This window comes from Nansenia antarctica (assembly GCF_963989245.1).
Source record: "Nansenia antarctica genome assembly, chromosome: 3".
Taxonomy (NCBI): domain Eukaryota; kingdom Metazoa; phylum Chordata; class Actinopteri; order Argentiniformes; family Microstomatidae; genus Nansenia; species Nansenia antarctica.
The window spans coordinates 39588130-39603912 of NC_137688.1; the positions used below are offsets into that span (position 1 = coordinate 39588130).

Here is a 15783-nt window from a genome sequence, read left to right on the forward strand (position 1 = left end):
AATTACCAGTCTGGGGATGACTCCGTGTCTTAAGCCCTCATTATCTGACAGTGTGCACATCGGTAGGGAGCTGGAACGTGTCAGATTTGTAGCACATTAAAGGCTAAATGGCAGTCTCTCCGGCCACATGTGGCAGGCAATCAGGCCAACCCAGAGGATGCTCACACTGGCCAAATCACATCTTCTGATTTCCATTACTAAAAAAAACAAAAACAACATAGCAGCCGAGTATGTAGGAGGAGTTGAGCGGTCAAGAATCGCTCACTAGACTATGTTTATGCTCAGCTCCGGCGTTCCACGTCCTTTTTGTTGTATTAAAACAAAGGTAACACTTTAGTATGTTCTTTACACTACTTTGTGGCGTATAACAGTTTAATAAGTAGCTAAGTGGGAAATGTTGGGGTATTGCTAGCCATTTATTAGGTTTTTCATTCAGTGTTTTCATATTCTACTTATGTTATAAGTCATGTAGTATGAATGAATGGTCTTTATTGTCATTGCTATAGTACAGGTACCAAACAACGAAATTTAGGAGGGGTGGCTCCCCCGGTGCTAGGAAAGAAAAAAAAAGAAAAAAAAAACACAAGAAGGGAAGGAGCTGGTTTACATAAATAAAGGCTATGTACACTATCCACTATACTATACTGTACAGATAGACGACTAGGGTTGTCATATTGCACATAGTGTTATTGCACATTCATTTGAAGTGTCGCAGTTTGCAGGCTAGAAATGTACATATTTGTGCCTCAGCACTACACCTGATTTTTTTTTTCAGTCCAGCAGCTGCCATCAATCCGTCCAGACTGTCCAGGGCCCAGAACCTAGGTCTTTGCTGTGTTCAGGGCCTGGATGGCCCTGGGGTAGAAGCTGTTCTTCAGTCTGTTTGTCCTTGCGGCCATGGTCCTGTACCGCCTTTTCGAGGGCAGCCGGGTAAAGTGTTCGTACCCAGGGTGGGTTGGGTCTCTGGAGATCTTGGAGGCCTTCCTGAGACAGCGTGTGTTGTACAGCTCTTCCAGAGAGGGGAGGGGGGCGCCGGTGATCTTCTGGGCTGTTCTCACGACTCTCTGTAGCGCATTTCTCTCCGCGGTTGTGCAGCTGGAGAACCAGTTGCAGATGCCGTAGGTGAGGATGCTCTCCACTGCGCCGCGGTAGAAGGCCACCAGTATCTCCTGCTTGTTGTGTTCCTTCCTGAGGACTCTCAGGATGTAGAGCCGCTGTTGTGCCTTCTTGATGGTGGCTGTTGTGTTGTTCTTCCAGGACAGGTCATCCTGTATGTGCACCCCCAGGAATCGGAGGGTTGAGACTCTCTCCACGCTCTCTCCGTCGATGAGCTGGATCTCTGACTTTTTCCTCCTGAAGTCCACGATGATTTCCTGGGTCTTTGACTTGTTCAGCAGCAGGTTGTTAACCTTGCACAGCTTGCTCAGTTGCTCTACCTCATCCCTGTACGCCGCCTCGTCCCCCCCCGAGATGCAGCCCACCACGGTGGTGTCGTCTGCAAACTTTACGATGGAGTTGCTGGGGTGGACGGGGGTGAAGTCGTAGGTGTAGAGGTTGTAGAGGATGGGGCTTAGCACGCAGCCCTGGGGGGACCCAGTGCTGAGTCTGAGGGCTGTGGAGGTGTGGGAGCCCACCCGCACCCTCTGGGGGCGGTCGGTCAGGAAGTCCTTGATCCATGCACATATAGAGTGTGATAGTCCCAGGTCTAGTAGTTTGGTCACTAGCCTGTCTGGAAGGATGGTGTTGAAGGCGGAGCTGAAGTTAGTTAGTTAGTAGTAGTTGGCCAATTAGATGTGAATTCAGCAACCCTCCAATCAGCTGACATCCGGGATTGAACCAGCGACCGTGGGTTACTGGCTAGCCTCCCTAACCCCAAAGCCAACCTTGCCTCCAATAACATTGTTGTGTGTGTGTGTGTGTGTGTGTGTGTGTGTGTGTGTGTGTGTGTGTGTATGTGTGTGTGTGTGTGTGTGTGTGTGTGTGTGTATGGGGGGGGGGGAGTGTCTTGAGGGGCTAGGTAGAAAGCAAACACCTATAAGCTACAAATTGTTCAACATGTTGATATGGTGGCCTAATTATGTGGTCATACACCTCTGTGAAGCCTGCAATATTGTTGCTGGTACTATTAGAAATTACTGTGCTATGAGTGTTGCTATTTTTGATGATCTAAAGAGAACAAATTGTTAATTGAATTGTTGTAGGCTTGTTGAGCTGCGTCGTAAAACGTGGGCGATTTCTTGACTTTCTTATCTTGTTGTGGACTTGTTCTAAATTATATCACTGGATCAATGAACAGCGGAAATTATATATTATACTTCCTGATCATTACATGTTCAGGAGGCAGGGATTGCTTCACTCTACACATAAATAGTTCAATAGATGTCCAAGGTACTGTAGGTCTATATCTTGCCTCCGTGAACCTCAGTATGGACTGCTGACCAGCCTAGAGTGAGGGCAGTTGAAGTATTTTGGAAAAACCGTCGGATGTTGAGATGCAGGTAGAATCTCCTGCCACGCCCTCTTCGTGACCTCCCTGACCCAACATTCCATCATTACAATGGCTCAGCCACTGACTATTGTTTTCCAGCTTCTGTAATATTTCTTTTTTTAGGGCAGGCCTCTAGAGGGCAGTTGTAGTATGGTAGTTCCTGCAGTAGCAAGATGGTAGTCCCTGCCCTCATATGGATGAGAAGGTGTTGTCTTACATGGGAAATAGTTACACATAGTCTATGGTTCTGCTAGCTCTTTTGGGGGGTTGATAGATGTATGGGCTTGGGCCTGCCATGTAATATACATGGATGCATTGCAGTCCTTAATAGCTGTCAAACTTTCAGCTGTCAAAAGAGCAGAGCTATCCAAATATGCCTAATTGTATAACCATTTCATAAGATGTGAGTATTCCTGACAGAACTGGGGCAAGCTTAGTTCAGGCAGGACAGGGTGTGCTGGCTGTCTGTCCGGTTTACATCAGACACAATCACATTTGGTGGCTTATTTAAGCCGTCAGTTTATTCACCTCTGTGTAGCCTACAATGTTGCTGGTGCTACTGTTGTTCTTTACTGTGCTATGTGAGTGTTGCTATTGTTTGCGCTCCCACCATTATCCCCACCCTCCACCTGCTTTGGTTCTGCTCTGTCTGTCTCTCTATCGGGGGTTGATATGTATGGCCTTGCTGCCAGGTAATAATACATGTATGTGTGGTAGTTGTTTATAAATTCCAGGCAGGGAGCTCTCAAAAGAGAGGAGTCATCCTAATACACCAAGTCTAATTGTATAACCATTTTATATTCAGTGAATGAATATACAAGCCTGTTCCTGTTCCTGAACTAAAATAAAGTGTTACCAAAACAACTTGTGGTGTGAGCAGTACCAGGGAAATTGGAGTGAGAGAGAAGGCCAACACTCCAGCCTCCACTCGCTCTGCGCTCCAGTGAAAATGTGCCTGCTCCACTACACTCACATGCTCTGCATATTACCGGTAGTCACATTTGAACATTATTATCATTCCTATCTCACACGTGCCTGGCATGAGAGACGATTATTCATTTACAACCAAAGCAACAGTGTTCCTTCAAAGATTGTTTGTGGGTGTTTATCTGTCTACATACTCTTCACAAACAACATAACATTCTTGAGTAAAATCTAGAGTTAAACACTGGATCTTCTCTGTGCTGATTGTGTGGGAAAGAGAGAAAGAAGGGTCAATTCTGAACAAAGGATTTCCTCACTTATTCAACTGGCTGGGTGATTAGATGGCCTCGATACTGTATGATGAGGCCAGAATGGGAAGTAGGCCAGACATTTTGGCTGCAATACCTAGAAAATTGGAATTACCTTTTTACAAAGCGATAGGAGTCAGCAGCCACAGTCCATAAATCTATAGCTTTGCTATAGTCCCTTCCCTTCATACAGGACATTGATGGGTCATAGAATCAAGGCAGACGAAGCCTAAAGCTTCGTGCACACCAGGTCATTGCGTTGCACCGGAAGTCATTCATCTCAATGGGGCAGTTGCGTTGATCCGTTGCGTTGCTCTGCATTGCGTTTCTTGTCCGTCAGGGTGCGGTAATCAGTCAAAATATTTCAGCTTTTGCGTTGCGTTGGGTCCGTCAAAACAACCGGAAGTAGTTTCTTGACCAGAGGTTTCGCCTTTAGATGTAAAATCCGCCATTGGCGAAAATCTTTAATTTGGCTCTACAAGTGTTAATATGTCATTTTATGAAGTTTTTATATGTTTTCAGGCGAGAAAGTAACCATATATATTCAGAAAATGTATCCGGTTTATCAAAATAACCAGTTTATATATCTAATCTGACGTTTCTTCCCCCACTTCTGTGGGAAAGTTCGCTAGCCTAGCTAAAGGCTATCATGTATCCTGGGCTTATAAGAGATGATGTTACCCACGTAGGAGCTCATTTTCTATCTAGTCTCCAGACTGGGTACTGAATAACCAGTCACTATTCACCTACTACTACTACTACTACTACTACTACTACTACTACTACTACTACTACTACTACTACTACTACTACTACTACTACTACTACTACTACTACTACTACTACTACTACTACTACTACTACTACTACTACTACTACTACTACTACTACTACTACTACTACTACTACTACTACTACTACTACTACTACTACTACTACTACTACTACTACTACTACTACTACTACTACTACTACTACTACTACTACTACTACTACTACTACTACTACTACTACTACTACTACTACTACTACTACTACTACTACTACTACTACTACTACTACTACTACTACTACTACTACTACTACTACTACTACTACTACTACTACTACTACTACTACTACTACTACTACTACTACTACTACTACTACTACTACTACTACTACTACTACTACTACTACTACTACTACTACTACTACTACTACTACTACTACTACTACTACTACTACTACTACTACTACTACTACTACTACTACTACTACTACTACTACTACTACTACTACTACTACTACTACTACTACTACTACTACTACTACTACTACTACTACTACTACTACTACTACTACTACTACTACTACTACTACTACTACTACTACTACTACTACTACTACTACTACTACTACTACTACTACTACTACTACTACTACTACTACTACTACTACTACTACTACTACTACTACTACTACTACTACTACTACTACTACTACTACTACTACTACTACTACTACTACTACTACTACTACTACTACTACTACTACTACTACTACTACTACTACTACTACTACTACTACTACTACTACTACTACTACTACTACTACTACTACTACTACTACTACTACTACTACTACTACTACTACTACTACTACTACTACTACTACTACTACTACTACTACTACTACTACTACTACTACTACTACTACTACTACTACTACTACTACTACTACTACTACTACTACTACTACTACTACTACTACTACTACTACTACTACTACTACTACTACTACTACTACTACTACACCATTGTTAACACTTTTTGTTCAAACTTCCCCCGCTGTGCACACATGTTGCGTCTGCATCGCATGCGACATGCGTCAAGCCCATCCCACCAGGTTGCGTCAGAACGGTGGGTCACGGTTCGCGGTGTGCACGAAGCTTAAGGAGTTTACTCTCTTACACATGTGTAATGTGACATAACAATAAACTTGAAACTTGAAGGATTTAACATGTCAAGTGGCAAAGATCTCAAAGTGAATCACAACTAGATTCATATGTGCAGCATCTTCATATCTTTGGAGTGGAGAAAGAGAAAGTGAATTGGAATTGGAATTTCAAAAAACAATTTGCTCTGAATGTTTTTAAAAAGTCAAATCAAAACAAAAATAATCCATTACTCTTAACAGTGAGGCTTGAAATGATGAACAGTGATTTGCTTGTGCTCAGGGATCTATAATATTATTATTATTTTTAAATCCCTGATGCTTCTTGAGCCTATTTAGATTATGCAAAGCTTTCCAACAGTTCTTTGAAAATCACTCGGGGAAAAATAGTCAAATTAGAAAGTTCTAGCATCTGTTAAAAAATAAACTAATCTAGCAGCATACTAATGGGAAGCATTCTGATTATGTCACTGTGCATTAATGCAATATGTGAGATTGTGATAAGAGTCATGTTTTGTTTGTCACTGTATCAGCAAATATTTATTGGAAAAAGAACATGCAGAACAAAAAAGAAAAGCTTTAAAATGTGAAGCAGTTCAAATTAATTGGCCAGGACAGCCAATTAAAACATGTAGGGAAATAAAAAAAGAAATGTTAAAACTCAAATTAAACTCTTAAAAACAAAGAACCCTTTTAAGGACAAGCCAAATAAAGCCAGGCAAACATGTGTATTTATAAACACAGATGATTCCAACCGATGACAGTGTATCATGTGTCATCAAATCCTCTATGTCACACTGTTTTGATGCAATGTACACTGCACGAGCAGACCCAATGGCAGCTCTCACACAGTGACCATTGCCAGGACAACAGCAGAAATGGTGCTGGCCTCAAAATTTCAGCAGACATTTCAGCTGTAGCCATAGAGAAAACCCATCCAAAACCATAAGAGGACAGCAGGGGCTCTCTATTCTTACAACATATTTAGAATTTCTAATGATCATTTATACTCTTTTCTCCCTGGATAGGCCTATAAAGGCACTTTTGGTCCTGTCAGAGCTCCACACGTTTTTCATCAATGTCATGGTGATAAACTGATCATTTGAATGTGTAGTATTCTATACTGTAAGTATGGTACCAAGCACAATTTGCAAACAATTTTTTTTATTTGTATATCTGTATTGTGAATTGCATAGGGGACCAAAATAAACATTCTCAATCAATCAATCAATCAATCAATCAATCATTGACAATGGTAACATCCTGGACTCTCTTTGGTTGAGGCTGCTATGTCGCTTCGGAGCACCGCTCACACACTGCACTGAGTAGAGACAGAGCCAAGACATTTTGACATGTCAGAATTCAAAAAGGACATGATCGTGTCTCCTCTTCATGTCGTTTACCAACTCACATTATGCGAGTCAAGGCGTCAAGTGCGCAGCCGATATGTAAATTCAGATATTGAGATCTAGGCTCATGGCAAATTCGTGACTAAAATCGTGTAGTGTCTGCCCCCCCGGCTTAACTCGTTTTGGTTCAATGTTTTTTCTCTCTCTTGGTCTAATGGTATACATTTGGATTTGGCATGCAGGAGACCACAGGTTCAATCCCCACCTGTTACATGAACAAGTTAGTCCAAGCTAAGATAGCCTTGCATTCTCAGGCTGGGGAAATCAGGCATTGCTCCAGCAGTGCCTTTGTCACCCAGACTGATCCCTGCTCACTGACTACACTCCTGCCTGCTCAGCCACAACTCTATGCTAAATAAATAATTTACATCTCCCACTGCAGCCTTTCTACATTTTCTAATAAAACTCTAAATTGATGGATGTCATCTAAGTGCTCACAGGCCATAACTCCTGCTGCTTTTCTAATAACAGTGTGTTTTGGTTTTATTAGGTCTCGACACCGAGTATACTCTTTTTATGCCCATCCCCAGGCCTGTACTGTTGACTTTTATTAATATCTATGCAAAAAGCAGCAGAAAAAGGGCCTTCATCCGAGAAATGCTGTACAACGATATTAATCTGTGGATGAGACGTATGAGGTCAAGAATGCATTCTCATTTGTAAACCATAGCTAATGTAGAAAACAAATTCACCTTGATGTCTCACTTCAGAGTACAGGAAAGGCACGTCTATTATTGCAGTCTCATTCTGACTACCAAAGCAAGGCAACTAACTTGAAACATCCGATGATCTCACTGTTGTTAACATAAGTATTTCATACATGTGTATGCATTGCTTATGTACTGTATGTATTAGGTAAGGCTTAATATGTTATAGTATGTATACGTCCTTTCCTTCATAGAAAGTGCTACTAAAATCACCAACAAACTTGGCTTGGGTCTGACGCTCCAAATGTTAAATGACAGCCACTGCCATCATTGGAACAACAAATTAGTCTAAATAGCCCCTGTTGGTGAAAACTGTTTCCCATTAATTCTGTTTTAGACCCCTGTGAAGGGAAATCAATGGGCCTGACTTCGTGAAATTAAATTAACATTGTGGATAGGCCTCAGTGTGCAGAATGACTAAAGGACACAGAAGAAGACTAGACACAGACTAAAGAAGAGGGGATGATGGAAGAGGAGTACTCCCTATCTTCCCTATCTGGGACATTATGTTACAGACGGATCAACTTGAGTGGCTACAGTGCTATCTATGAAAAGGACAGTTTGCAGCAGTAAAAAATAAAATCCCTTTAAGCAAACTATATTCCTTTTTGTCTAGTCCAGACAGTAATTAAGCAGTATACAATACTGCTTAAAAAAACTTGAATTTGTTTTTCAGCCAAATGGCTGGCCTGCCACCACTTGTTTTGGTATGAAGTTGTGAAATTGAGTTGAGTGCCTTTGTTAAGCATATGACACCTGTATCGAATTTACAGATTTGATAGTTTGGCAGCAGGCTTACTTTTTCGTTTACTTACCTTGTTAAGTACAAACCGACAGTCATGGATCAAGCCCATATTTCCTCTCATAAATTTACCTGTCATCTTGGAGGTAAGCAATGTGACTTTGAGTTCTCCACTTCCATTAACCGTATTGCCTCTCTATCCCTCTGCAGCACAGTTGCCCATAGTGTGAGAAGTAATCAATGGGCCTCTGGGTTTGGGTGAATGAATATTATTGCTTGGGTTGCACAGTCCTGATTCAACTGACAATGACAGATTAGAGCACTGTGTCGGCGAGTAATTAAGATGGTTCCATCGTCAGGCTGATAACTCAAGAGTCTGATGCCTCAAGGCTGGCAGCACTATTATGTCAGACAACGGCCCCTTTTTCCATGTAATCATCACAAATATGATCTTATATTTGACCTTGAGAAATAACTAACATTTCTGTACAGACACTCAGTATCTGATCAAACCCAAATGTCATAATCAAGTCATAAACAGATTTCAAAAGCACATTCACAAATTGCCTCAAAGGTAGTATGCACTTCCAAGGTACAAAGTTGATCAATGGAAAAGAAAACAATCAAGGTTTTGAGCCATAAAACACATGAGAGCATTCAACAATGTGCCGGTATTATTATTATCTGTACATCCACAAATTGCGGCGTTGACATAATGAAAGATCTCATCTGGTGAGAGCCCTACCATGAATGCACTTTTCACAACAGGTATGTATTACATTCAACAATACAAAGTTATGGAGTAAGTGGTACAATGAATAACTACACTATTGCTTGTACTTCAGTATCAACTCTTACTGTAATTGACCAAATACATTGGTGGATGAAAGGGCATCGAAAGGACGGAAGCTTGAATGCTACAGAGTCACTTTTTATTGACAAAATCCTTGACAAAAAAAGGATGATAGTAATCAGTGGAAAATAATATGAGTGATTCAGAATTCAACCACCTGAATCGGAAAATCTCTGGAGCCTTTACAGACAAATCACAAGTTTGGGGATGTGGGGTTAAAAAGTATATGAATCTCTATAGCTAGTGCAGACAACTAACATCAGCAAGCCCCTAGATGTTAGCTAATAATTTTGCTAATGTTGATGATAAAGCACAACTAGATTCGGAAGAAGATTTGAAGAAGACTTCCTGTGTGTGCATGTCTCTCCCCATCCGTCCAGTCGGTATGCCGAGAGCATATGCATGGCCCTGCAAGACCATTTTCTCATTTTACATATTACCAGACAACATTTTGAAAGGTTAAAGTCTGACGGCCCACATTTAGGCAATATGCCAGAAAACAGTTAAGTGCAGGCAAGAAGTCTGAATGGTTGCAGTAAGGGCTAGGGGGCTAGGATAACAAGGATTTAACCACCAGGCATGTGAATCTGAGTAGGCATTTTATGACCTCCACCATCCTGCCAACCTACAAATGTCCCTATATGCTGTGAAAGTAGGCGTCACCCTGCATTTCCTGCCCTCAATCTCCATAGCAACAGAGAACAGCCATTTTGTAAGCGAGATGCTAATGGTTTCAATGGGTTAGCTTGACACCCATTACATGTTGAACAGCAGTGATATTTAGATTTTACCATTGGAACAATGTATGACAATTGAATCTTGAAGAATATGAATATTTCAATATTCTGTAGCAACTAAAATGTGGAAATTGGCACCCTACTAGCGATTGGCACCCATTGACACTACTAGCGATTGGCACCCATTGACACTACTAGCGGGAGTGGCCCTGGATGCGAGAGTAGGACAAGAGTTTTTAAGGAAGTGATGATTTTACTTTCCTAGCACTTCTCTAATTCATCATTTGGGGCACAAAACATTCACCTACAACTAAATTACCTCCCAACATTTTCTGCTTGGAGATCAGGCTGATAATCTGATGCACTGTCCATTTAAGAGCATTTACCAGATTTGTTGAATACGGTATCCCCACTTACCCAGGCCCTCTCCTCTGTCAGCATCTATAGGCCTACAGCTATTCATCGACTGAGAAGTCTCTCATCCAGAAAGCTTGATCTGTACAGATCATTGATTAGAGATTCTCTCTCTAGCACATACACTATGGGCCGCGTATCCTGCAGATTGATCAACAGTTATCTAGGCTTAGGGCTGTGGATGCCACTCAGTTGTTGTCATGGTTTCCTATTAGTTAGGCTTCCCCTCTCTGCAAGGGATGCATACATCAACTGCATGCAAGCCTTGAAAACTCCTTATTTATTTCAAGGTTTAACTGAATAACAAAAATGACAAAAAACACCCTGATGGAAGATATGATTTTGATGTGTGCTATTTTAATCTAGTGTCACAAGGTGGATCCTTGATCCACCCGGGAGTAGATTCGAACACAATAGCCTATACCACAACATAGCTTGACAAAACATAGTAGCTAGCTTACTGACCATCTCCCTACCAAAACCATGGCATTGGTTGGGCAAGGGCAATGCTACTTCAGATCAGGTCTCAGGAAGACAACATCATTGCGCAACGTCAACTTAGCCTTTTGCTACACTAGCAGTAAGACAATGTGTCATGATAAAGTCTGTGTTGTGCTAGCAGCCTGTGACTATACCATGTCTTTTTGTTAAACACTCTGTTGCACTGCAGTAAAACTGCCCCATCCTGTGTCTCCATTTACGAGGTGCTGGGTTGCTGTGACTGGCTCCACAGTCCATCTCTCTTAATGGTGTGCTGTGATTGCTCCATCAGCCATACTAATGTGCACTCTATGCCCTCGCAAAACAAAAACATTGCTTTTTCATTTTCTCATGGTGGAGAGAGAATTGGCACAACCAGGGCAACATGGACAATACAGTGAGATCCCAGAGATCCAGGGCACACAGGGAACAATGTCATATTCATACCAGCAGACAACACCCCTCCTCCTCATTATCATCATCATCGAGCTGGCATGAATGGAGACTGCTGTCCCCAACAATCATGAAATGCACCGCCACCAGTCTTTTACTCCTAATTGACTGTTTACTACACTTCGACGTCCATAGATTAAGAGTCTACAATATTTAATTCATTCAACAGTGTTGTGGACAATTCCTTCCATATTAATGTTTGAAGTCCTGATTCACATTCCATACACAAATAACTCAAAGTAAATAGGATGTGAAAAACCAAAGGGCCTTCTATGAAGACAGGACTGAGTGCCCCAGCTGAGGCTTGGAGGCAGACTTGAAGGCTTGATTGGAAAGCATACAAGGTCAGATGTAGACATACATTCTCCAGGCTTCTCCAGACGTTGCCCTCTCTCACCCCACTGGCTGAATTCGCCCTGTTTGACTTGGCAAGACACATACTGTACAACAGCGAAACCTCACCACACATGCTGACCCCTAATTACGCCGCTGCAAGATCCTCTTCCCCTCAGGTCTATGGATGAACGGTCAGCAAGGGCTAACTGAGGGGAAGTTGAGGGTGAACAAACACGCACGGCCACACACAGCCGCGCACGCGCGCACGCACACACACACACACACACACACACACACACACACACACACTATAATTAAGACCGCTTCAGACACAAACACAAACACACACACACTCACAGACACACAATATAATTAAGACAGCTTCAGACAGCTTGGAATGTGCTGTCCTTGGTCAATTACTAATGATAATAACAAAACTACTGCAGCTAATGTTTTTTTTTAAATATCAACCGCAGCTGCCAGATATTCTTTCACTAGTTGCACCAAGTACAGCTACCTCCCTGCTGTAAGAGTAACATCAGCTGCCTGCCACCACATAAAGTAGGGCTGTGCATTATCTAACAATTACCGAGATGCTTATTAAGGGATCTAATATAAATTCAATGAACTATAATTTCAATTTATTTAAATAGAAGAGTATATTATTGTTACAAATGATGTCATGAGCCCAATGTACAGGAAATGACATTACAAATTTCACTAGCTGGCACATATCAATGGGCCATTAGCTGGGGTATTAAATTTAACTTGAAACAGAATAAGTGCATGTGGTGACGGCTGAACCACAGTAGTCCCACATATAAATGAATGGTGCTATGCTTATCTTTACTAATCTGCCAGACCTGTGTGACCAATTATTTGTAATACTCTCAAATACTTGGAGCGCGTTTGGAGCAAGTGGCAAATGGGCAGGGTTTGCACCTTTTCATTATTCCATTGATTTCATTATGTCGTGCACACTCAATCAGCTAAATATTCAAAATGATTTGAAATGCTACTGCAGAGCCACAGCTGAGTACATGATCAGAAGTCCCTAACAAACAGCATGATTTAACAGCACAAAGGCAGTTAAAGTACAGTCTCAGGGCAAAGCACCGCACACAAGAATATAGTTACATCACTCTGTTTCAAAGCCAGGCCCTCCATAGGCATTGAAGCCAGTTGTCATTATTATTCAATCAAAATCCCTATCACACTTTTCAAAACTGTATGGAAAACATAAGCAAAATAACGAGTGTTTCCTTTTCTACGAGACCCAATCTCCCACAGCACTACCTAAAGGCGACAGGCTGCACTGATCAACTTCTGCATCTCTCAGTGCAGCTGAATGAGAGCTCAAGCTGACAATAAGAAGCATTATGCAACCTTCTGAAATATCGCGATCAGATCGCAAATGATTTGTGTTATAATAGAGGAAGCCCCTGGAGAGAAACAGAGAGCTATACTGTTACAGTTCAAACAAAAGCTTTCTTTTTTTAACATTCAAATTTGTATCTAAGCAGTTCATCACAGAGTGTACTGTATGAGCCAATATATTTCACACCTTGAGTAATGCCTCTGTAAAAACTGTTTCCCCCCAATATCATTTACAAGATTCATTTTAAATCTTTATGATTTTAATCTCTCTCTATCTTTTCTTTCTCTTTGTTATGAACTGCCTGGTCTTGATTGGCAAACACCTGCCCAGTCCATCAAATCAATATCTAGTCAGACTTTGTCCAAATATTGAAATATTACCAGGGGATATCAAATCAAAACCGGTCCAATTGTGTTCCTGATGTGAATGGAAGTTATGACAGAATAGTTTGTCAATGATTGTGGGCTATTGCTCTGTTGAGCCAGAATCTAAGCTCTAAGCTACGATGCCACTCTCCTTGCTGCCAATGGCTGCTGCAATGACAATCAAACAAATGAAATATCCTTTCTTTCTTGGCTTGGAATTTTACAACCTCACAAAAGACACATTCATCTTAAAATGTTGCAACGCTTAGCATACCCTATGATGAGTTATTGTGCATCCTTGTATATTGTGGTATTCAACTGGGAGTGTGATTACTGTGATTTAGAATGAGGACCAAGAGAAAGCGCGAGACAGGGGGGTGGTCTCTAAAATACAGTAAATGCAATTCAAACATGCACATAGCATACACACACACACACACACACACACACACACACAATCACACACAGGGGTCTTGGGAGACTTTATTCACATTATAGGGTACATGTGTTTAGTTGGTCTAACTAACAGGCTCAAATCATTAAACCCATGAAAATAATACAGTTTAGCTCGTGGACCTGTTGATACCGAGATGCAGATCTAATCAAGGGACGCAATTCCGACCAACGTTAGGGATAGACCTTCACAGAATAACAAACAAGCAGTACAAATACTGTAGCCAGTTAGTTGTTTATTATTAAGTCATTGCAATATAAAAACAACCCTTTAATGATAACCATTTGATACAACTGTTGCAGGACTTGATGTCAGCAATGATCGCAATTGTCTACTCTAAAATGTATAACAAGATGTTTGACTAGACAGCATCTAACTGTTTGATATGAGATGATCGTAATTGACTGATGAGCTGCATATTTCGATCTACATAATAGGACATTGTTTGTCGCGAACATTTTATCATCGCACCTCCGTTTATGGTGAAATGATTTTCGAACTGTCAGGATTTGAACTTCATGCCAAAAGAGATAACGGGTCCCTGTCCGTCCCCATAATCACGGAGTAGCATACAATGTAATGGATCATGAAGATAGCCTACAAAGGCTCTATCAACCTCAATCATAATAATTGTACGTAGGGTGTGGGAAGTGGGTAGCTTATAGGCTATGCTCTGAAACCTGTTCACCGGAGTCGGGCAGAGGACACACTGACGTTTGAGTATACCGTAGCTGCATTGCGTGTTTTCCATAGCGCATTAATGCAGACCTCAGATTTGACAGCTAATCGAGAAATTGAAAATGAATGTTTGCAAGTGTGGGCATTTCAATGAAATGAGAGAAACCATAACATACGTGAATTTACGTTGGATGACGAAACATTGCCGGTGGAAATTAATGTCGCACCAGAAGTTACAGTGGCCGCTTATTTCATGTTGTACACATCATTATTTGGTTTAAATTAACACGATGCTTATTTCCTCCTGTAGGCTATCCGTGTTTCAGACTTTTGTAATGTAACATAGCCCGCTTTCATCTACTCCAAGCACTTTTTGTTCATAAAAAAACAACAGTCCATGTGGCAATCCACAAGTTATTATAGGTCCCTCTACATCATTGGCATGATCATTGTTTGATAGGAAACATTTCATAGTATGAGACACAATAGGCATAAATGTTGAAGTATAACCAGCAAAAAGACGATGCTGAGATTTAGGAGAAGCTCGTGCGCATCCCGTGCCAACCAAACTCAAGTTGCACGAATGTTCCCCAGCCACTCTATCAGCTCTGACAGTTCTTGTTGCAAAAATACATAACGAGAAAACCTACCTTTCAGAAGAAACGCCGCTGAAATAACGAAAACAGAGAGAGAAATAGTGAGAGATCCGTTTCCCGTGATCGCCATGTTGGACACCTGCTCGAGACTGGCGGCGCTAAATCACCTAGATACGGCCATGGGATGAGAAGCGGAGGGAGGGTGCAATAGGGACTTTTCTGTCAAATAAGGCTGCGTGGTATTCTCTGCCTATATGTGCACCCAGTGTGTATTGCAAATAGATTTTTAGACAGTGGTTATAGGTTAGCACATTTCCATACTGCATAAATGACGAATGGTTTTTCGGGTTATGCCTAGGCTATGTCGCCACTAATAGCCTACTTCTCATCCAAATAATACATGTTTACAAGAAAGTTTTTTTTTTATTCGTGTATATTTTTAAACTTCAACAAGTTTTGTCATAAACCAAGGTAAACCAATTTCATAATTTAATAATCAGACATCTTTCCTCGGCTTTTGTATTAG

The 15783-nt window shown here is 41.3% G+C and overlaps 1 protein-coding gene across 1 annotated transcript in view; it reads right to left on the minus strand.

The window, feature by feature from the left end:
* Nucleotides 1-15387, minus strand: part of cadm1b (cell adhesion molecule 1b) — a gene marked incomplete at both ends in the record, with an annotated part of 124991 nt that extends 109604 nt beyond the window's left edge. The window contains one exon of the mRNA XM_080527840.1: nt 15312-15387. Within this exon, the coding sequence (XP_080383966.1) occupies nt 15312-15387 (76 nt within the window). The remainder of the gene's footprint in view (nt 1-15311) is intronic.
* Nucleotides 15388-15783: the final 396 nt, after the last annotated feature.